The 23,786-nt window shown below is 37.7% G+C and overlaps 1 protein-coding gene and 1 pseudogene across 2 annotated transcripts; both read left to right on the forward strand.

Annotated features, from left to right (window-relative positions):
• The window catches only part of LOC100943538, a 6,767-nt pseudogene extending 6,480 nt beyond the window's left edge, over positions 1–287 (forward strand).
• Positions 288–654: 367 nt separating this feature from the next.
• Positions 655–22,358, forward strand: RIOK2 (RIO kinase 2). Of its 2 annotated transcripts, XM_003788936.3 has the most exons (10): positions 655–769; positions 3,208–3,346; positions 3,924–4,040; positions 6,836–7,011; positions 9,333–9,421; positions 11,706–11,897; positions 14,025–14,117; positions 15,066–15,584; positions 17,233–17,332; positions 22,076–22,358. In XM_003788936.3, the coding sequence occupies exons 1-10, from the start codon at positions 704–706 to the stop codon at positions 22,238–22,240; spliced, it is 1,656 nt and encodes a 551-aa protein (XP_003788984.1). In that variant the 5' UTR covers positions 655–703; the 3' UTR covers positions 22,241–22,358. The 2 variants fall into 2 exon arrangements, with proteins under 2 accessions (XP_003788984.1, XP_023368490.1); XM_023512722.1 differs by lacking the exons at positions 17,233–17,332; positions 22,076–22,358 and adding an exon at positions 15,667–15,994.
• The last annotated feature ends 1,428 nt before the right edge of the window (positions 22,359–23,786 follow it).

Raw genomic sequence — 23,786 nt, forward strand, 5'->3', positions numbered from 1 at the left:
ACCCTCACCTGCGGCCCCTCAGACCCCCACCTACGCTCCCTTACACCCTCACCTGCGGCCCCTCAGACCCTCACCTGCGGCCCCTCAGATCCCTCACCTGCGCCCTCAGATCCCTCACCTGCGGCCCCTCAGACCCCTACTTGAGCCTCCCACCTGCTCCCCCGCAGGCTCCGGCTTTCCGAGGCCGAGTAAGCGCAAGAGATTCTGGGACCCCGCGGGCAATCCGGGCCGGAGAGGCTGCTTGTGGCGTTACTGCCTTCTCTACCTTCACAGCTTCAGCCGTCTAGTCTCCGGCTCCAAACAAGTCACTTTGCCTGAGGCAACAGATGCCGCTCCTCCCACTCACGTTCTTCCTTTGCTCTGGGAGGCCAGGAGTGTCTTTCAGGCAGTGGTCCTGACAGGCGAAAGAAAACAGCATTTTATAAAGAACATTTACAGTAGGCCAACTCAATCCTATTACAAAATCATTCAAAAATAAGACTCCCCTGTGTTCCATACTATGTGCCCTATAAGGCACAGAAGACATTTTATTTTTCCATACTACTGAGAATAACAACTTACATATTAACAAGGACCTGGGGGGGGTAAGGCGCGGCGCGGCGCATGCGCAAACCGGAGGGCGTGGACCCGCCCTAGATGCCTTTGTCCCGGCCTGCCCTGCGCCTTCCGGTGGTCCTGGGAGCGATTTCCGTCCGCTGCCGCCATGGGGAAGGTGAACGTGGCCAAGTTGCGCTACCTGAGCCGGGATGACTTCAGGGTTCTGACCGCGGTAAGAAGCCAATGGTGTCCCCTTTCTTCCCTTCCCGTTTCGCGTCTTCGTCCTGTGCCGCGAAGTTTGCTGGAGCTGAGCGGTCACGCCCTGGGCCTGGATTTGAGGCTGGGAATGGAGGGGGCAAGCGCCGGAGAGTCGGGTTCGAAAGCTTTAGTTTGGGAGCTTTTACCAAAATATAGCAAGATTCCCCCCCACTCAAAAAATCATTTTCTTTTTTGTTCCTATTCTCCTTGCGCTTAAGACACACGCTCACACCTCCAGCTTCTCCGACCTGAGCTCTTGGAGCCCCTGGAGGGCGGGCCCAGGGGCAAGAGCCCTGCGTCCCCACGCACTAACCGGTGGGAGTCTAATGGGTTCTTATAGTCACCACACGTTGGTCAGCTTAAGTAGCAAGTTTTTTTTACCTAGTTCATCGGGGAACAAAATAGACAGTCCAGGAGAGATCACGAAATAAATGAATAAATAAGTAAGTAGGATAATGTTAGGTGCTATGAAGATGGTAAAGGAAGATGGAGTAGAAAGTAAGTACATCTGGGGAGCAGAAGCGGAATGCTGTCTTTGAATTGGGTAGTCAGGGAAGGCTACCGGTTGTGCTGGAATCTTGCCTGTTGATTGTTGCAACCAAAGGTCTTTAAAAAAACAAAAGTTCTTGGCCTTTGGTAGGCAATAAGTAAGTATTCGCTAAATAAATGAAAGAATGATTTGGAGAATCACAGGAGCCTAGTGAAGTCCATGGGAAGGGCTGGAAGTGCAAGAAACAGGAATAAATAAGTGCAGAGATGTTGAAGCAAGAAGGTCTTTGAAGAAAGGAAAGGATACTGACTGGAACGTAGTGAGTCAGAGACTAATGGTCCGAGATGAGCTGGAAAAGAAATGATGTCAGATTTGTCTTCCAAAACTTTATGCAATATTTAAGTTCTTTTTGAAGCTTACCAAGGCATGACATGACATGGTAATTCAATATGATGCTCCAGTCTCAGGGGAATCTCATCACTGTTAGTACCGCTCCTTGTCCCTCTCTTGCCTTTGACTTCTTTGGAGGATCCCCTAACATGGTAATCATTGTTTGACTAGCTGCCCTTATCTTTCAATTTGAACTTATCCCCCAAGAAGTCCCCAGCACTTCTTTTTCTCCCATTATTTCTTGCTCAGTGATTTTATTCACTCTACAATTTCATCTCACCTCTATCAAATAACTGACAATTTACCCCTGTAATTTTGATTTCATTCCTAAGTATAGATCCCTTTCCAGTTTTCCTTCAAACATTTCCTTTGACCCTGTGCTCAAACCAAGTTCATCAGCTTTTCTACCCTCTTTCTCTTTTCCCAAAATCTGCTAATAATAACAATTTTAAAGTGTGCTCTTCCTCTTTACTTCCATTCCATCCACCTTGCACATCCTATTGCCAAACCCTCCCATACTTCTTCCTAAAGATCTTTAATTTGTTCCTAACATTACCACTGCAGCTTGTTCTTAACTGGAATACTGTCTTAGTTCTCCCATACACACCCTCATGGAATACTGTCTTAGTTCTTCTATACACTCCCTCCAGTTTTTCCCATCTCTAAAGCAGTTTGCATATTCCTGCTATCAGATTAGTGTTCTTAAGATGACTCTGTTCATGTGTTTTCCTTGCCTACATATCTGAAAGAGTTTTCTGCTTTGCTCAGTATAAAATATAAGACATTTCATTTATGTTTCAAGGCTTTATATCTTGGAAGTATTTTCCAGGTTTTTTTGCATTAATTCTACTTGTCATTTTATCTGAGATAACACTATACTTGCTTCCTGTGCTCAGTACTTTCTTGAATGTGCCCCATTTCTTCCTCTGCTTTCTCTGGATGCCCACAACTCAACGTCAATCTCAAATATTGCTTCTTCCCTGGAACTGCTCTCCCACCTGAAAGTATTCTTGTCTTGCCCTTAGCTACCTCTTTTTATTTTTATTTTTTTCTGGCACTTATCACTTCTTACCTTGTAGTAAAGTTAGATGTGTACTTATTTCTACAGTTTGCTAATAAATTCTCTGGAATAAAGTGTGTATTATTATGTATTTTTTTAATCTTCCACAATACCTAGCATAATGCCTAGGTATGATGCTTTCTCATTACATACCTGCTTAATAAATATCTGCAACACTTGTAAATTTAAAGACAAATGTTTAGATGTCAGCAATTATTTTAGGATTTAACACATGTCATTACGTGTGTGAGCTACTCATAATTCCCAACCTTGAAGTAGAAAGGCAGAATGACTAACAGTGATTAAATATTGAATTATGATAAAAATATGTTCAAAAAAGGAAGTAATTATGTCTCAGAATTAGTTGGAGAACTGCATGATCAGGGAATTTTCAAGGAGAAGTTAATTTCTTAGTAAGCCTGTGTTAGGCTTTGTATCAATTATGATTATGTAATGATTTCTTTAATTTCAGGTTGAAATGGGCATGAAGAACCATGAGATAGTTCCTCCCAGTTTGATCGCCTCTATAGCCAGCCTTAAACATGGTGGCTGTAATAAAGTTTTAAAAGAATTAGTGAAACATAAACTTATAGCTTGGGAGCGTACCAAGAGTAAGTATTTTGAAGTGGCATTTATGATTTTTTCAAGTAACTGGTTTCTCCCCAGGTGTTCTGAACAGTCAAGCAGTGGCATTTGCCAGGTTAGAAAAGCTCTTGGTGAAGAACTAACAAACACACTTCTGCCATATCTGTTGGTCAAAACAGAGCACACAAAGGTTAGACGAGGTAGAGAGAAGGGAATGTCAAGGGGTTGTACTGCACAAGATAGAGTAGGTTAAAGATGTTGTTGCTACCATCTTTAGAAAATACAGTCTGCCCCAGGACTTTAGAGCATTAATCTCAAACCCTATGTGATAAGGGATGAATTTTTTTAAACCTATTACAGGTCCCTGTAATATATAGTTAAAAGTAGCTACTAGAAAAGTTATCAGTCTGTGGGTCACAAGTTAACACTACATGCACTAGGGAAAAAATACAAATTGTAGAAAAATGGGAAACTTTAAGCCTGGGTAGCCTATCCTTTTCCAACCAAGACTTCCCATGTTTAAATTCTTCCTATGTCTTGAACTTATATGACTTGAGATACAATATAACTAAAATATGGTGTTTCTCAATTGATTTTGTCCAGCTGTCCAGGGCTATCGGTTGACAAATGCAGGCTATGATTACCTGGCTTTGAAAACACTTTCTTCTAGACAAGTAGTTGCATCTGTTGGAAACCAGATGGGTGTTGGCAAAGAATCAGGTAAGTACTAATAGTACTTATGGAAAATACTTTCATTGTTTTGGAAACTAATAGGTTTCCGTAAGTACTGCTTTCCCTAGAGAAGGCATTCCTCTTTTAATTTTTGCCCTTTTTTCCAGATAAACAGTAAAGTGGAAAGGTGGTTGGAAGCAATACAAATTATGAATTAACCCTTAATTTTGTTACTGTTTCTCCAAAAGTCTTCACTGAAAATTTATTTATACCAGTTTTCTTCTAATAGTTTTTTGACAGATATTTTATTTGCTCTTATTTTAGATCTAGCAATGTAGATAAATTGTACATTTCTAGTAGTTAAAAATATGTACACAAGGATGTACTAGAAGATATTTTAGTGACTAAAAACAACAAATACATTTTAATAAATCATAGCAGTATGGTAAACCAGGAAAGATAAGTATGTATATTTTTCTTACCTACAGAAAAATAAAGGATTACAAAATAGCATTGACCAAATACCTGTGTATTTATTTCCTATGTATGGAAACAGCAGTATGGTAAACCAGGCAAAGCTAAATATGTGTATTTTTCTTACCTACAGAAAAATAAAGGATTACAAAATAACATTGACCAAATACCTGTGTATTTATTTCCTATGTAGAAGACCATAGGAATAAAGAACAGGGAATGATTATCCTCATATCATGCTCTCTTACTTACTGCTTTTTCTGTGATATAGTTTATCCTATAGTTACATTATTTATCTAAGCTCAGGAAGCAGAAGAAATGTTTGGAAGCCTACTCCAAAGAAGATTGCTGAGGTAGTTGATATGGTTTGTATGTCTTCTCGATTTATACCCAGATTGCAGTATAAATTTAAGAAGTAAAATGAGTACTATAATTAATAGGATACAATGTGTGTGGAAAATAAAAAAACGGAAGTAATGTGAAGCACCCTCTATGAAGTAGATTTCCTATTTTTTTTTTTTTTGGACATTTTTATGTCAATTATTAACTACAGATTTTCTGTGTAAGTGTATTTATATATACTAAGGGTATAGATATATAACTTCATTATCTCCTTAATCACAAGGGAAAGCAAACAGTGCTCACTATTCTACACCTTGATTTTGTCCACTTGATGTACCCTTGTTATCACTTCATAATCAACAGATGTATCTTTCTCCATAGTTGCAGAGTATTAACATTGTACAATACTCTGTAATTGAGTTTATCAGTCCCCAGTTGTTAGTGGTCATTAGGTTACTAGGTTACGTCTGGTCTTTTTTTGTAAGTAGTGATGCAGTGTGTACACTCTTGGGTCTGTGCATATGTGCCCATAAATTTGTAAATACGTTCCTCGTGATTGAATTATTGAGGCATGTATTTGAACACTTTTGTGTCTGTGCATATGTGCACATAAATTTGTAAATATGTTCATGGTGATTGATTATTGAGTCATGTATTTGTTGGCTGGAGCAAAATAACAGTCTTGTGGCTTAAACAAATTTATTTTCTCACAATTTTGGAGACTAAAAGTTGAGTACAAAGGTTTGGTTTCTCCTAAGTCCTCACGTTAGCTTACTGACACCTGCCGCCTTGCTGTGTCCTCAAGTGGCCTTTTCCCTTTGTCCCTGGTGTCTCTTCCTCTTCTGATAAGGATACTAATCCTGTGGGATTAGGGCCCCACACTTACGACTTCATTCACTTATTTTTAATTACTTCTTTAAAGGCCCTATCTAGGTAGGGCCTTTGGGCATTAGAAATTTAGCAATGGAGTCTTAGGGGAGCAGAGTCCAGTGCAGAACAGGGCAAAAAGTTTGTGCATCTAAAGTTTTGATATGACCAAATTTTTCTAGATAGTTTATACTAATTTATAATCCCATCAATGTGTGACAGCCTGTTTTTTTAATAAAAATACAAATCCTCCTGAGTGATTAGAACATGTTCTAAATTTCAGTGTGAGATGTAGCGACTTATTTTGATAATTGACAGCATACTTACTGGAAAATCTCCATTGTTTTAATCTTTTTGACAGAATGGAGATGTGTACTCTATACTGAGCTAAGCTATCAATAGTTAGAATCAGGTATTGTTCAGTGTATAATGCTCTAAATGAGTATTATTCTACAAATAACATTCTAAGAGAACTTGAAGAATTGAACTTCACATTGAAAAGGAAGATTCAATATCACTTTTCTCACATATGGGACATTAAGGAACACTTAGATATTTTTTCTACTATATTGAGTGATTCTTTTGACATGGTAAATATACGCATTGAGCACCTTTGGAAGCAAGAATTTTTAACACATTGTGTCTCTTTTGTCATAGTTATTAATATATATTGGCTTATCATTTTGAATTATAATTAAGGTAAAATAGTGAATGCATGGAATATAGCATTTTGCCAAATGATAAGTAACCCTAGTTATATATATTAACAATCCCTAATCTGAAAATCAGATATCTGAAATGCTCCAAAATTTGAAAATTTTTTAGCATGACATGATGGACACTACAAGTGGAAAATTCCACACCTGACCTCATATACACAAACTGCGATTCATGGACAAAATTATTAAAAATATTTAGGCTTCAGGCTATGTGTATAAAGTATATGTGAAACATAAATTTTGTGTTTAGACTTGGTCCTGATCCCCAGATAGCTCATTATTTATATATACATCTTCCAAAATTTGAAACACTGTGGTCCTAAGCATTTTAGATAAGGGATGCTGTATTAGGAAAGATAAGATACTTGTCAAATAAAATGAGAGTTAAAATTTTTTTAATTTACTGGAATAAAAGTATAATAGTGATCTTCTTGGCTCTAGATATTTACATTGTTGCAAATGAAGAAGGACAGCAATTTGCATTAAAGCTTCACAGACTGGGAAGAACCTCCTTTCGAAATCTGAAAAACAAGCGTGATTACCATAAACACAGGCATAATGTGTCTTGGCTTTATTTATCTCGTCTCTCTGCTATGAAGGAATTTGCCTATATGAAGGTATTTTAAAAATAATTTTGCATTTTTTTAGCCAACTAATACATACAGTTCAAAGGCCTTGGTGACAAGCATCAGTGTGGTGCCCCATATCTCTAATCCCAGACTTGGTCCTGTGGTCACTTTTAGCTTTGTGGATTATTTGTTTAATTGTTAATATATAAAGACAACACACATTCTACAGTTTTAACAAGATGAAATAGCTGAAAATAATAATGTAGTTACTTTATAATTTGTATGGATATATGTTATGTCTCTTCAATATAAAACCATATGTAGTCTCTCTAATTGAAAACCCCAGGTAATTACCATTTTTGGAAACCTTACAGCCTCAGGTAAATTGACTAGTATTTTTCTTTCACACAGTGTAACAAATGTCAGTTTACAAATTTATATTTAAAATGGTCAAAATATTTGACATGCAAAATTCAGCATAAATTTACTAAATATCTTTGTTAATAGCCAAATTAAACATATTCAGTAATAACTAAATTAAACGGAAAATAAATTCTGTCCAGTAGGATTTGTCAGAATTTATCTCTTTTTTTAAAAAAAATTGAACTATTGGCTGGGCGCAGTGGGGGGCTGAGGCAGGTAGATTGCCTAAGCTTATAGGTACGAGACCAGCCTGAGCCAGAGCGAGACCCTGCCTGTTAAAAAAGCCGGAAGTTGTGGCAGGCCTATAGTCCCAACTACTTGGGAGGCTGAGGCAAGAGAATCGCATTAGCCCAAGAGTTTGAGGTTGCTATGAGCTATGATGCTATGGCACTCTACCAAGACAAAGTGAGACTCTGTCTCAAAAAAAAAATTTTTTTTTGAATTATTAAAAATTGTTTTAGTCTGTGAACATTTTTCTTGGGAGTTAAATTTGTTGTTCTGTGAGTAGATTATTTTAATTTATATGCTTAAATTTTTAGTAATTGTGGAAGAATTTCTAAGTCCATATGAATGGTCCTGTTACAGTTCATGTTATATATTTCTTATACTAATTGTATTGTGACAGTTTTTAATCATGTACTTGTTTGTATCCTGTGATAGTAAGTAGTTTGACAGATATTTTACATATTTACCCCAAACTTACATATTTTCCCAACACTATATAAGGTATTTTCTCAGAGTGTTACAATCAAATACTAGGTTAAGTGGGGTGAAGGAGTGTATACCAAAGAAATAACCAGTATAGTCTGTGTAAAGTATCTATCGAGTTTAAAGAAACTTTGGTAGAATAGAGTAGTTGATAAAGGAGTTTTCGTAAAGTAAGTGAGCTGTTTGTGGAGCTATGATGCGTAGGGCTGGTTGTTGACTGACTGTAAGAGAAGGCAACTCATCTCAGAGGAGCCAGTGAGGGCAAGGACTTGCATAGGTATGAGCCCTGTGTGTGCTATTGATGGGGTGGCTGTCCTAGCTGGCCTTTTGGGTGCTCATTAGAGAATTGAGAGAACTGGGATTGGACAGGTGGATTATAGAGAGTTTTGAAAAATCTAGAAGAGTTGTTTGGACTGAAACATTAACAACTGTTGTTTTTTTAAATGGAGTGTTGGCATCTATATCCGCATCTTTGCCTGGTATTAGCACACAGAATAGGTGGGATGTAATGGCAGGACTGGAGACATTGGTAGCATGGTCATACAGAGATGACCCAGGCCTATTTACAGGTGCTAACATTGCAGAGGTATTCTAAAGAAAGAAGTAATACTAAGACTTTGTAAACAGTGAGACAGAAGAAATTAAGCATAGGGAAAAAGAAAATAGTATGGATTATCTAAAAGAACAGTAGACTCAGACTGCTACAATATGTTTGTCACGTAGTAGATTTATATAGCATATTGTGGTCTGGAGAAAAAGATGGGAGCTCTGTAACCTAAAACGTCTGTTCTGTTAGAATGCCTTGTTTCCTAAAGTGCCAGAAGACAGGCTGTTTCCAACTTCACAGTTTGTTTCCATTTGGATATTGTTAGCACATGTCAGCAAATGGCAGAAATTTATAAAATAGGGAACATCCTAAGAGACTGTAAGTTTCTGGAGGGCAGAGACTTATTGACACTCATTTTTGTATCCCTAACACAGTACATAATATTTTATAAATGTCATTTTGGTGGAGAAGTGAATTCAAGCAAACTTTAGTTTAAAATTTCTTTTTTACATATAACTCGTTCTGTGCAGTGAATAAGTAAACCAGGCTGCCTAAATACCCAGGTATTAACTGTAGTTTTATAAAGGCTTGTGTATTTTTCTTTTAGTTATGGAAAGGTACATTTACTTTTATTGTTCTTTAGAAAATAATAACCTCCTCATTAGCTTATGCCTATTTTGTTATATTTTAGGTGTTATATGAGAGGAAATTTCCAGTTCCAAAGCCAGTTGATTACAATCGCCATGCAGTGGTCATGGAGATCATAAATGGTTATCCTCTGTAAGTGTTCATTATGCTTGAAGCCATGGATTCCAATAAATGAATTTAAGTTTAAAGTTTTTTAGAAAAATTTCTTAAATTAATGAAATATTACTTTCTGGGAGATTAGAAATTGACTTAGGAATTAACTCAAAGACAAATTGAAAACTCAGTTTCTTAGTGACATTATGGACTTTGTAATATCTGTTATTCATCCAGTTTTAATATTTATAATATTAAGAGTCACAAAGCGGCTCGGCACCTGTGGCTCAAGTGGCTAAGGCGCCAGCCATGTACACCCAAGGTGGCGGGTTCAAATCCAGCCCGGGCCGCCCAAACAACAATGATCAAAAAAAAAAAAAAAAATAGCCAGGCATTGTGGCGGTCGCCTGTGATCCCAGCTACTTGGGAGGCAGAGGCAGGAGACTCACTTGAGCCCAGGAGTTGGACGTTGCTGTGAGCTGTAGCACTCTTCCCACGGGGACAGATTGAGGCTCCTGTCTCAAAAAAAAAAGAGTCACAAGCATAGTCCCTGGCCTCATTCTGATAGAAGGAGACATGGAACAAATAAACAAGAATCAGGTAGTAAGGAATAACCTGGATAAAAATAAAACAGAGTACAAGGACTAGAAAGTGCTAAGTGGCGGTAGAAGTCCTCTAGTTCACATAGGGTAGTGTGAGGTGAAACCTTACCGCATTTTGATTGAGATGGAAAGGCATTGGGGTGAGACTGTTGAGCAAGAAAATATGTGATCTGTTTGTTGTTTTAGTAGGATCAGTCTGGCTGCTGTGTAAAGAATAGACTTAAGAGAGACAAAGAATTAGGTAAAGTAGGAGGCAGTGTAACCTAGGCAACAGATGACAGCAGCTCTGATCACAGCAACAGTGATTCTGGATGTGGATCACTGTGCCTGGTAGAATCATTTTATAGTTAGTTATTTATTTTTACTTTTTTTTTTTGAGACAGATTTTCACTCTCACCCAGGCTAGCGTGCCATGACATCATCCTAGCACACAGCAACCTCAAGAGGATTCAGGTGATCTTCCTGCCTCAGCTTCCCAAGCAGTTGGAACTACAGGCGACCCCTACAACACCCGGCTAGTTTTTTTTTTTTTTATATATATATATTTTTTTTTTAACAGAGACAAATCTTACTCTTGCTCACCCGGCTAGTTTTTTTTTTTTTTCTTTTTTCTTTTTTTAACAGAGACAAGTCTTACTCTTGCTCAGGCTGGTCTCTGAACTCCTGAGCTCAAATGATCCTTCCACCTCGGCCTCCCAGAGAGCTAGGATTAAAGGCATGAGCCACTGCACCCAGCTGTAGTCATTTTTTATTCATAATTTTTCAGTGTTTTAATACTATCATTTAGGTCAGTTATTTGTTTGAAGTGACTGAATTACTGAGTTAATGTTATGGAAATGTAGTTTTTATTGAAAAGTGGTCAGGTTCTGAATGTTCTGCGGGTTGAAGCAGCATGATGTGTTTGGGGTTGAATGTGGATGAGAAGGAAGTGGCGAGTCAAGTGATGACATTGAGGTTTTGGCCTGAGTAACAGATTAATTGGAGGGATGAAGTTGCCATTTACAGGACCAGGAAAGCAGCAGGAAGAGATTTAGAGTTGAAGGGTGGGGCAGAATCTGAGACACAGTTTTAGACGTGGAGTTTACAGTGCATGGAAGTTAGAGAAGCCTACAGTGTGTGATACAGCCATGTGCTTTGACAAGACACTGAGAATAAGTCAAATAATAGAAAACGGGAGCCCACAGGAGATTTTGAGGAACTCCAAAATTTAGAGGCAAGAGGAAACTTGAAAGAAATAACAAAAAAGAGTAGGGAGGTATGATTGTGAGGAAAGGAGGAGGATCTGAAGAACATGTCCTAAGAGTTGAGTGAAGAAAATGTTTCAAAGAGGGCAGAGAAGTCAGTTGATGGATCAGGTACCATGAGAGCCATGGATGGACCTTGGATATAGCAACATAGACATCACTGGTAGTCTCCACAAGAGATTTTGATAGGAAGGAGATGAGTAAAAGCCTGCTTAAAATAGGTTTCTTGGAGAATGGGAGGAAGGAAATTGGAATACATGTAGAAGAAGAGGATAAAGGAGGTAATAGTAGAAAGAAACAATTGAAGCAGGACATGGCTCTGTTTTAAAATTGGTAGATGTTACTTCTGTATGTGATGGAAATGAGAAAACTGTTGGGGAGACAGGGCTCAAAAGTTCACATGTGCACACATGCATGCTTTCACAAAAACCATATATGAGTACAAATAACCTGTTTTTATACTTAAAATACTTTCAGATGTCAGATACACCATGTTGAAGATCCTGCCTCAGTATATGATGAAGCTATGGAACTAATTGTGAGACTTGGGAATCATGGGCTGATTCACGGAGATTTCAATGAATTTAATCTCATTTTGGATGAAAATGATCATATCATCATGATCGATTTTCCACAGATGGTCTCAACTTCTCATCCCAATGCTGAATGGTATGTGCTGAAATTGATTCTAGATGTGGGTATATTTTTGCTTAGTGGAATCATTTTTTCATAATTTTTCAGTTTTTTTAATACTATCACTTAGGTCAGTAATTAGCTCAAAGTGGCTGGTGTTGATGTTACAGAAATATAGTTTTCATTAAAGTATAATCCAACTATTAGAATTTTCCCTATAAAAGAATCTTATTCCTCAGTTTTATAAAGGGAAAATTTTTACTTTGATCCAGTTTTTAAAAACTCTTCACTAAGCTTATACTATATATTGAAGACAAAATCTGAAATCTGAAGACATTGCCTGCTTATCTATTTTGTTTATGTAAACCACAATGAAAATAGCATCAAAAGAATTTCAATCACCCTATTATAATTTGACAGAGTTTGAAAAGTCAAATTTTCGGGCAGTGCCTGTGGCTCAGAGGAATGGAGTGCCAGCCCCATATGCTGGAGGTGGTGGGGTCAAACCCATCCCTGGCCAAAAACTGTTAAAAAAAAAAAAGGAGAAGTCAAAATTTCTCATCCCTGGAACCTTTTCTTCCTGTATACTTTTGGTGAGAAGCTCAATATTTAAAACATAAAAGCCTGCCCAGAAGAAGGAGGTAAGTGGAGAGAGGAATCCTAGGACCAGTATTTTCTCTCCCTTTCCCCTCCTCTCTCCAGTCATCTCAAGAGCACTTCACCAAGTAATGATGGCCCCAAGCAAATGAGGTAATTTTGGACTAAAACCTAGTTATAAGACAAGTGATAATTATCCTTTGTCATTTTTTAGTTTCTGTTTCGTTATTAGGAAAGAATGCACATAAAACTTCATCTCTGATATGGGGCAGTCTCTTCATACTCGATGGTGGTCACAGTCTTCACATCACCTAACCACCAGCCAGGTTATGAAATACAAACGTAACAGCTGGTATCACTTACATGGTAGAGCATGTTCATTCCTGCAGGGTTTGAGCTTGAAGCATTTCATGTTAGATGAAACTTGTCTTCCTCTTGTGACTTATTAGAAAATGTCTACACTTCAGTTAGAGAAAGGAATGTCATTTAAAAATAAATTTTAAAAATATTTCCAGCAAAATAATACTAAAAAATTAATGCCTGACTCTTGGGTGATCACTACTCCTTGGATGATGACTGATCACCCTTTCTATTCATGTAGAGTAACACAGTCATGATAAAGGGACATTTGGGAACAACCAGAGTCAAGGAAGAGACTGGCAACAGGTTATAACATTCCACCTTCAGGCTGCACTGTTCCCTGGGGAGACTATGACTTAATTTGGATTTTTATTGACTAGTGCTAAGGAAAGGGGTCATGCTAAGCACTTGTGACTGAGGTGTAAACAAGCATTATCTCTGCTTTTTAAGAAGTTATGTAGTTAGGGAGATGTTAACATATATAAAATGATAACTTTAAAATTTATTAAGATTTTCTCCAAGGTGTCCTGAGAGCAAGGAAGAGTGGCATTGTCTCCTTGTTGCCAAACTTCATCTTTCTCAAGTTTTTGTCATTTTGTCCTTAATTCTTCTTTATTTGGAAATCTTGTAATTCAAAGGTCCTTCTACTTTTGGTCTGTGTTAACGTGTTTTCAGATCATTATAAGCCACCGCATTATCTATCCCTCTGGGTGTTTCTGCATATCAGTTAAAGGGTAGTAAAAGTACAGAAACATAATAGTAGTCTTCAGACTTTCCTTATGCATCATTAAGATCTTTTTGTCACTGACCTATTTATCTAGAACCCAGTTAGCCAGTGGTTCTAGTGAAACGCTGCTGCAGGGAAGCATAGCCACACAGTCTGGGGACTCTGGGGATTAGTGGAAACCTATCTCTAGTCTGTAGCCCGTAATCTCCTTTTCTAGAGTTCACTCATCTTCCTGTAGTATATTTTACTTATACCAAGTAAGAGTGTGAGAAAACCTAGACTTTTTTCACCATAGGCATTGATGGTTTATATTCCTTAAGATTTCCTTAGATTTTGGTTTTGTAAACACATTGGCAATTAATTTGTATCTTTTTCCTTTTGTGTAACATCTTTTTTTCCTTCTATCAGGAGCGGGAATACTGTAACAAATAATATAAGTGTATTGTCAGCTATGTCAGAAATGATTCTTGCTTTTGCAGGTATTTCAACAGAGACGTCAAGTGCATTCATGATTTCTTCATGAAGCGTTTTGGCTATGAAAGTGAGCTTTATCCAGCCTTTAGTGATATCAGGTTTGTAGTTCATGTTTCTTTAAATAGCTTGTTTATTTAGTACTAAAAATTAACTTTCATCTAAAAATTTTTTCAAATGCTGACCTTTGATGCATAATCACTGTGGAGTTATCACTGTTCTATACTACACAAGTGAAACTTTACTAGACGATAGTGCTTTTGGTCCTTTTAGGCATTACAATTGAATTTAGAAGGACCATAGCTAGTTTTTCAAAATTCATGAACTTGTATTCTATTTTTAATGCTTTGTGAATAACCATTAACCCATTCATAAGTGTTCAAACCAAATGTTCATTCAAATTTATGTTCCCCTTATTTAGAGCAGGAGCTATCTTTGATTATTGGGACATATTATGTACATTCTGAAAACTAAATTTTCTTGTATTTTATACGCTTAAGATATTCTGATTTGGGACAAGTCACATAATTTCAAAGAAATCTTTAGCCTCCTTTGAAAGTTAGTTTAGTAAGTTAATAATTCATCAGCTAAAGTTTCTATAACCTTTTTGTTAATATATGATTTTTATTTTTGATATTTTTTTAATTTTTTTTTTTTTTTTTTTTTATCAGTTTTTGGCCAGAGCTGGGTTTGAACCCGCCACCTCCAGCATACAGGACTGGTGCCCTACTCCTTTGAGCCATAGGTGCCGCCCTCTTTTCTATTTTTACACCAGAGATGTGTATTTAAACACCCAGATGCTGACCTTGAAGGGGAAAATATCTAAGATTTATTTTCTTCTCCCTATCGGCCTTTAAGTGGTATTTTATTGTTAAAGTTAACAGTATCTACCTTTCATATTTGTATGCCTAAGTAATTTAAGGTTTTTATGAAAAGAAAAATATTTAAAATACGTAAAATATCAAACCTAGTGAATCATTTATTAGAACAAGAGGTATTTATTCATTTCAGATAAATGTTTGTCTCTCAATGTCTGCTTGTTTTCCTAGGAGGGAGGGCTCTCTTGATGTGGAGGTTTCTGCCAGTGGCTACACAAAGGAGCTGCAGGCTGGTGACGACCTGCTGCAGCCAGTTGGCCCAGATGTGAGGGACACGGAGACAGAAGAGGGACCTCAGTTTTCGTTTTCTGATGGAGAAGTGTCAGAAAAATCAGAGGGTTATAGGTCTGACAATGAAAGTGAGCAGAACTGTGTGGACCAGTCAAGTGGCTACAGATCATTCGAAGACCTGGAACAGATCAGGGAGGACAGTTCATCAGAGCAGAGTGCTGGTGCACACCACTTTGAAATGACTGACTTCAGCCAGGCTTTAGAAGAAATGAAAGAGCAGGTTGTTGACAAAAATTCCATACCTGAATTTTCTGAGGAGAAAAACAGAAATGAAAATTACCCGAGTCAAGGTTGTCAGACACATCAAGGAGAAGCCTCTGCTGACTTTGAGGAGTGTGGGGACAAATGCTGTTATCTAACTGCCTTGTTGTCACTGAGTAAAGAATCCAGGCCTCTCAGGTATAGGCTTTTATTGATTACCTTTTGATTTTAGCGACCAACACTTTCTTCAGTTCTGGTAAATTGACTTTTTTTTTTGCAGTTTTTGGCCGGGGCCAGGTTGGAACCCACCACCTCCGGTATATGGGGCTGGCGCCCTACTCCTTGAGCCACAGGCGCCGCCCAATCTTCATATATTTTCAAAATTACACATCTAATGTATATTTGAGTTACAGGAAGCCATGTAAATGTGTGACATGCAGTAAACATGTTTTCTACATAAAACATAATTTTCTTTGGTGCCTTTACTCTTCTGTCCTTTGTGTGTGGTTAAAATTACATAATGGTATCATGTTATCTTCTAAGGACTGTTTTTCTTGCAGATGTTAATGAATCAGTCTCCACTTAGATTAGCAAAAGTTCTCAGAATTTTTATATTTGTGATAGCTTATTTAGAATCAAACTATAATGAAATGCTGATTTTACTTAATAATATGACAGTTAAAATAAGGTGAGCAGTGCATTTAGTGAACATTTTCCAACACATGTGCTGGCTAATTTCTTAAAGCTGCCTTTATCTTTACAGTTTTGTTTATGAAGCAAAACCTGAGAATTTTGTTCTTTCACTGTATACCTCTGTTTCTTGGGTCTCAAGGCTACTGCTATTTGAATAATAAACTTGGAAAATTAAGGCAAAAGCTTACAAGGGTGATAAAGTCAAGAGTGGCAGTAGTTCAGAATTTTGAGTGAGTGAGTGTATTCATTTGGGTTCTCCAGAGAAACAGAACCAAGAGATCTACAGTAAGAAACTGTCTCATGCAGTTACAAAGATTGAGATGTCCTAGACCTGCTGTCAGCACACTAGATATCCTGTCTAGCAGGCAGCCAGAGTGCACTTGTGTTCTCTCTCTCTTTCTCCTCCCATCTGCCCTGTGCTTAGCAGGCCCTCAGGGTAGCATAAGCACACCAAAGGGAGCAGTGCTGTGCTCCTGTTTCCAGGTCAGAGACCCCTCACACCCTCTGCCCCCCAGTGAAGTTGACATGGAATTAACCACCACCGCAATAGAACTAACCCTACATTGGGTGAAATTGTCTTTTCATTAGTAATTTGTTCTCACTGTCTGGACACTTGAAGTTGACACAAAACAGCCTATGTTACTGAAAAATATTAACTCTTAGAAGTTATTGCTGAGTTCTTATACACTGTCCATGTTGAAACTTTGAACAATATGAAAACACCTTGGTTTCCATGGTTGCAGTCTTTCTACCTTAGCAGACAGAGCACCATCTTTGTTTCCGTTATATTTACTGTTATTTGAGGAAGGTAACAAAGTACCTCAAAAATTTAGATTATAAGGGGCAGGTCTGTATAGTTCAGTAAAAGGAGAAGATTAGTGAAAAGGGACGTACAGATTGTGGGAAAGTGATAAATTTTGATGTCTACCATTTTGGAATTTTTTAGTGACTATAAATATGAGAATGCCGATAAATGGAAAATTGTTACTATATTGGACTGAATTATAGGTAGTTTTACCTTCACAGAACTTTTAAATATAGTGATCTTTCAGGGATATGATAATATGTTAAGTTTTACTGCCATGTAAAGAATAACATTAATTTATATTATAAAATTAACTGTGTAAGTTGTGGGGTTATGTTTTAATTGTAGAGATGAAAAAAATATGAGAGACATTAATTGGTGCAGAACAAGAACTCTGAGTATTACTTCTGCTACGGGCAGTGTCGTGAGCTGTTCAACAATTCCTCCGGTGAGTATCTGTCTAGCACAGCGGTTCCTTAGGGCACCACTGTGGACAGGTGAGTGAGTGCATACACTGAGAGGATGATGCCTCAAACGCTTGCCCCTCATGTGCTAAAGCTGTAAAATTAAAATAGGTGTATATTTAGTAACATAGAAGAGAGAGTTCACTTTAAACTGGAATTATCAAACCTTGCAGGGAAATTGCAGTCTATAAATTTGTTTAAACTCAAAGAATTATAGAAATCGAGTTACAAAGGGGATTTTATAGATTTCTCATGTTGTTTAATCTCTTTATTTTAACAGTGGGGAAATTAAAGCCCAGATAATGTTATGTGACTTTGCTTGAAATCACCTTATAAGTGGTGACAGAAGAGTGGGTGTGAAGGCAGCCAGCTTTACTAGCTCATTCTTAAATTTTGAAGGAGAAAATAGATAATTAAAAAATTGAAGGAATCAATTTTTGTTAGACCTTTTGGACACTTGGAACAATACTCAAAGAAATTTCAAAGGGGAAACTTTCGGGCCAGGACAATGAGCACAAATAGTCCAGTTCATACTGAGAAGCTGTTCTTACCAGCCTCTCTTAAAGCCGCCCAGGAGGAAGCGCCCTGAGCACAGGCCTCTGCACCAGCACAGGAAGCTGTCACTCCCACTTACCATTTAGGAACAACATGGACCTCCCAATACCATCACTCCTGAGATGAAGGAAACAGGTCTTCATGGTTTTCTTACTACTTTTCTGAGTCCTTTGGTAGCCAGTGAATCCTAGTCTGTAAGCTTGTAGCACACATTATTTCCTAGCCTTTACTTAACACATCAAGCAGTGTTTTGAAAATTTGATTTCAAATTTTATAGCTTGAGTTTTCTAAAAAATTCTTATTTGTCTAACTTTAAGAAAGTAAAGCAACATGGGAATTTATCAGTTTTGTCATAAAATGATATAATTGGTATGTTGAGTTTTTTTCTTTCTGTTTAAGGTATTACCTTAAATACCTTCAAAACTAGTTTTTAATGATACTTTTACCTATAATGAGCAAATGAAGAAAGTCATTTTAGAAGGTTTAAAAACAAAGATGAAATGATTAGATGGAAAGTGAATTTTAAAGAGGGGGGGCAGGGCTTGGAGCCCATAGCTCAGTGAGTAGGGCGCCAGCCATATACACCAAGGCTGGTGGGTTCCAGCCTGGCCTGGACCTGCTGAGCAACAATGACAACTACAGCCAAAAGATGGCCGGGCGTTGTAGCAAGTGCCTGTGATCAAGCCCAAGAGTTTGAGGTTCCTGTGAGCTGTGACGCCACGGCACTCTCCCAAGGGTGATAAAGTGAGAGTCTGTCTCAAAAAAAAAAAAAAGGAATCTTTTTTCCTTAACGTCTTATTCCAAATTGAGAAATATTGTCAATAACTTAAAATGTATGTCTTGTGGTAGATAACATAGGATATCTACAAAATTAAATCCACTATCAAAAATAAGGTGAAAGTAGCAGTACTATATTTTATAATATTACTCCACTGGGGCCTTTATTTGATATTAGAAATATTTAGAGCTTTTGAGACTAGCACAAAAGTGAAATTCTAGAAATGTAATTTACCTCATATACTCTGATGGTCTAGTAATTTACCTGAATGTTAAATCAAAGTGTATGAAGCATCTAATAATTACATTGAAACAAAACTCCGCTTTTGAGCTATACCACCCTGTCTTCCTTAGAGATTTCCCATACTTCCTGACTGCTTGTATTGTCTTTGATATTTTCTACACTTACTGGAATTTATTTGCCCTCCTTTTTGTTAGATTTCTCACAATCAGAACGTAAGTTCTTTTATATCTAATTACCATGGTGTAAAACTAGTAATTATAAAGGAAAGTTAGATCACTGATTTGTGCTGCTTTAAACTTTTAAGTCATTCTCTGCTGCCCATGTGGGTGATCACACTGCCCTCCAAGGACGGGTCAGGGCTCTGCGTGTTTCAGCTATGGCTCATCTCACTGCTCTACCTGCTCCTGACGGCAGCAGTGGGGCATGAACTTCAAGTGCAGAGCAGGGTCAAACCTTGAATTCTCACCTTTGGGATGTATAAATCACATCATAAAATACAAATTTGCCATCTAAGGAAGGGGAAAAAAGATCTCTTCAGCTTACCTTGATAAAGATTTCTCTCTTTTTTTTTTTTTTTTGGCCAGGGCTGGGTTTGAACCTGCCACCTCTGGCATAAGGGGCCGGTGCCCTACCCTTTTGAGCCACAGGCACCGTCCCTCTCTCTGATTATTTTAAACAAATTCATCATCTTACCTCTGCATTCTTTGGAGAATTTGTCATGCTATTTTCCTTGGGGTCACGTTTTATTTTGTTAAGAGACCAGCAGAAAACAAACTATCTCTTAATTTCCTTTAACTGATTGTTATTTTGGCACCTGAACAATGATAAAAGATTTTCTTTGTGTTCTTTGAAATTATAATTGTAAGATAGATTTTTCTCCTTAAAATACTTTTCATAGTTCTTATTTGTTGGGCATTTGTGAACTGTGTACTTGCTAATACTTAATAGAATTAAATTAAAATTAAAGAGTAATGGGTGGCGCCTGTGGCTTAAAGGAGTAGGGCTCCAGCCTCATATACTGGAGGTGGTAGGTTCAAACCTGGCCCTAGCCAAAAACTGGAAAAAAAAAATTTGTAGCCACCACCTAATAGAAATTTTTCGCTTTAACAGAAACCAAAAAAACACAGATTTTATTAATTTTTATGTACTCCCTAAAATAACACACAAGTGTATTATTTCTTGTTTCACTACTTTTTTAATATGTTAAAGTATGGTTTTTGCCAACTTTTCAGCATAAAAATTTTGCAGGATTTGTAAAGTATTCTTAATTTGCAGGGAGGTATGTGCATATTAACCTATCATCTGCTTATTTTGCTTGACATGATTGTCTTTGCAGTCTAGTCAAAGGAAAATGGAAGCAGGTTGTTTAAAAAAGAAATCGATCTTTCTTTCTCTTAGAAACACTCTGCAGCCCCAGTACACAGTTGGAACATGGCATGTGCTCTGCTGTTGTCTTTGGAGACATCTCACCTGCGGTTGGATGCCTTTTTACCTGCTCCCATGTCTTTCTCATGTAATATTGATGTTAATTACTTTTTTTTTTTTTTGACACAGAATCTCTGTGGCTGTGGGTAGAATGCTAGGGCATCATCATAGCTCACAGCAACCGCAGTCTCTTGGGCTCAAGCCATCCTCCCGCCTCAGCCTCCTGAGTACTGGGCCCACAAGTGTCCACCACAACACCCAGCTAGTTTTTCTATTTTTAGTAGAGACATGGGTCTCACTCTTGCTCACATTGGTCTCAAACTTGTGAGCTCTAACAATCTACCTGCCTCAGCCTCCCAGAGTGCTGGGATTACAGGCATGAACCACCACTCCAGGCCATCAATTGCTTCTGTCTGAATTTTGTGCACTAAAAATATCTTTATTGTGCCTGACACTTCCTTGGGAGTTTAAATATTAGGATTATGATTTGGAAAAATATTCCTCTGGAATTTTCCAAAGGAATGTTGTCTTCAAGCTTACAGTGTTGTAGTGGTTGTAGTGATTCCAGACCATGGCTCCTGCTTTAGTTAGGGGCAGCTTCTTGGGCAGGTAAGGGTCCTGAGACTGTTAGCCAGTTCTGCTGTTTCCTGTTCTAGGCCTTCTGGAACAGCAGGTCTTTATGTTCTCAGGCTTTCTTGGGTTTTGGGGGCAGTGTCTCATGGAGTGTCAGACTCTGGAAACTCTAGTTGTGTACTCGTGTTACCCCTTTCTTAGACCTTTACTACCACTTATTCTCCTTAACAAGAAGGATAATTTGTTAAGTAAGGCCTGTTAATTGATGATAGTCTGCATAATGATCCACACCTTCATATTATACATAGACAACTCAGAAAGCAGTGCAAAAGGCAAGCTTGTTCCTCTAGCTACCTTCACCTCTCAAATCCATTCTTTAACTGTTTAGCTCAACGTGTTTTTAATAAATACTTGGTGCCTGGCATATCAAGAAGACTCTTGCATCTCCCCTCCAGCGGTGTTTGTCTTCATTAGGAGATGAGTTGGAACATGCAAGGTCACATTCAGTTAAACAGGCTGTAGTCCTTCCAGGGAAATAAAGGTCATTGTGAACTGAACACCTCAAATTTCTTACTCTTCTTATAAGTTAAGGGACATGTGTAGCCTGTATCTTAACTAGTAAGTAATTTGAGTGTATGCTCATTCAGTGTATGAAAGCATTTTACAACCCCCAAAATACTGTTTGCCTCACTTTCCATGGGTAACTGTTGCCATAGGGTCATTTCCACTTTAGAAACTGAAGGCACTCTCAGGCATAGGGACCCATAGGAAATGCTTTCAAAAATAACTTCTATTACAAAACATGCCTCCTTTTAACTCAGGAACCTGAGAACAAGTAGTTTTTAATCTAGTTTTTTTCATTAGTTTTCATGGTGGACACTAGGTGGCACTATGGTGATCCATTATTTAAGGAATTGTGACTATAACTTTGTGCTGTATGATCTGTGTTTCTGTTTGGAATTTAATTTTTCATGTTTTATAACAGTTTACAGTACTATCAGTTTTTGGAATATTTTAAATTCATACTTTTAACATATACACTTGAAAGATAGATTTAAAAGATCTTAGCAATATAAATCTGTTTTATGGAATGTCTACTCAGTCACCAAAAACGGTTCATTGTTAGTGATACTAATTTATGAAATCTTTCTAGGAACTCGTGAAACAGAAGGTGAAACGTCAGTTGACAAAACAGCAAAAATCAGCAGTCAGACGGCGATTACAGAAAGGAGAAGCAAACGTGTTTACCAAGCAACGAAGGGAGAACATGCAAAATATTAAATCAAGTTTGGAAGCAGCTAGCTTTTGGGGAGAATAATATATATTTTTGATTATTTTTTTAAAGTTACTCTTATCCCCCTTTAAGCCACTTTTAGTCTTCTTTTGCATCAAGGCCAGTATATAAATTGATGAATAAACCCTATTTCATCTATAAATTTTACTGATTCATTATATGTCTTGCAGAGAATATTATCTGCTAAGGCAATACATTTTTTCAAAGCAATTTAGATAACTATGATAAATCTTTTGTCTTTTTTTTTTTTTTTTTTGGAGACACAGTTTCGCTTTGTCACACTTGGTAGACTGCCATGGCATCATAGCTCACAGCAACCTCAAACTCATGGGCTCACGCAATTCTCTTGTCTCAGCCACTCAAATAACTGGGACTAAAGGCACCCACTACAATGCCTGGCTATTTTTTTTTTTTTTTTAAAGAGACTAGGTCTTGCTGTGGCTCAGGCTGGTCTTGAACCTATGAGCTCAAGGCCTCCCAGAGTACTAGGATTATGAGCACTTATGATGATACGAGCCATCATGCCTGGTCCATTTTCTAAATACTTTATTAGAGATATTTGCATTTTTTAAAAAATATAAATATTGCCATTTTTGTTGTTTCTCAGCTTTCCTATCTACTAGTAGAAATAGCCTTAAACAAGTCATGTTTCTGCCTTTTTGTCTCTGCCTCCATTTTCTTACTGTTAAAATTACATTAAGGGTTACTTTGTGTGGTTGTTTTGAGAATCCCATGAGACAGTGCACATAACACAGAATAACTAGCACATTTTAAGCATTCAATAAAGTGTAGGTATTGGAATGATTATAACACTTATGTTTGACTTTCTGAAATTCTGCTGACAACCTCGTTGCATTTTATTTGGCCACTGGAAGAATTCACTGCCTTCTGTTTTTTAGTCTTTAGAAGTATGGATAAGTCAGTATTGCACAGTTTAATTAATTGATTACTCCATAATCTGTTTTTGCCACTTACATTGGTAATGTGATCATGGGAGCAGAAACTTCAGGTGGCCTCATGTTCTCAGCATCAGTCACTGGCATTTCTGTAGGCCCAGCAGAAGCAGAAGTGAGAAGCTTTTTGTCTTGTGCTCATGTCCATGAGCCTGGAAGGTGTTCTCACCTCCAAGTTAACAAGAACTGCACAAAAGAAATATAGAAGCCATGGTCCCTTCATCAAGGACTTGATAATTCATTGGGATGTAAAAGTGTTGAAGTGTGTGCACCTGGTGATAAGTTGGGTCTCCTGCTGCAGGATAAGTGCCGCTAGGAGGCAGCATTACCTGCAGCCACTGACTGATTACCTGGGTTCCCACCAGGGTCTACCAAGGGAAGGAGGACACATTCTTTCCCAAGACTCCCTTCCTCTCTTGCAAAATTCTATTATTTGCAAGATCCATCATTATCTAATTCTTTTACATACATAGGTGCAAGATGTCAAGTCCAGTTCCCTTGAAAATTAGACTAATTTTGGAAGTATTTACTTATCTCTACTTTAAGTTTTCTTTTTTTTTTTGGAGACAGTCGCAGGCTCTTTCTCTGGGTTGAGTGCTGTGACGTCATAGCTCACA

The sequence above is a fragment of the Otolemur garnettii genome, unplaced genomic scaffold (genome assembly GCF_000181295.1).
Source record: "Otolemur garnettii isolate 467f Iridium unplaced genomic scaffold, OtoGar3 scaffold00030, whole genome shotgun sequence".
Lineage (NCBI taxonomy): Eukaryota > Metazoa > Chordata > Mammalia > Primates > Galagidae > Otolemur > Otolemur garnettii.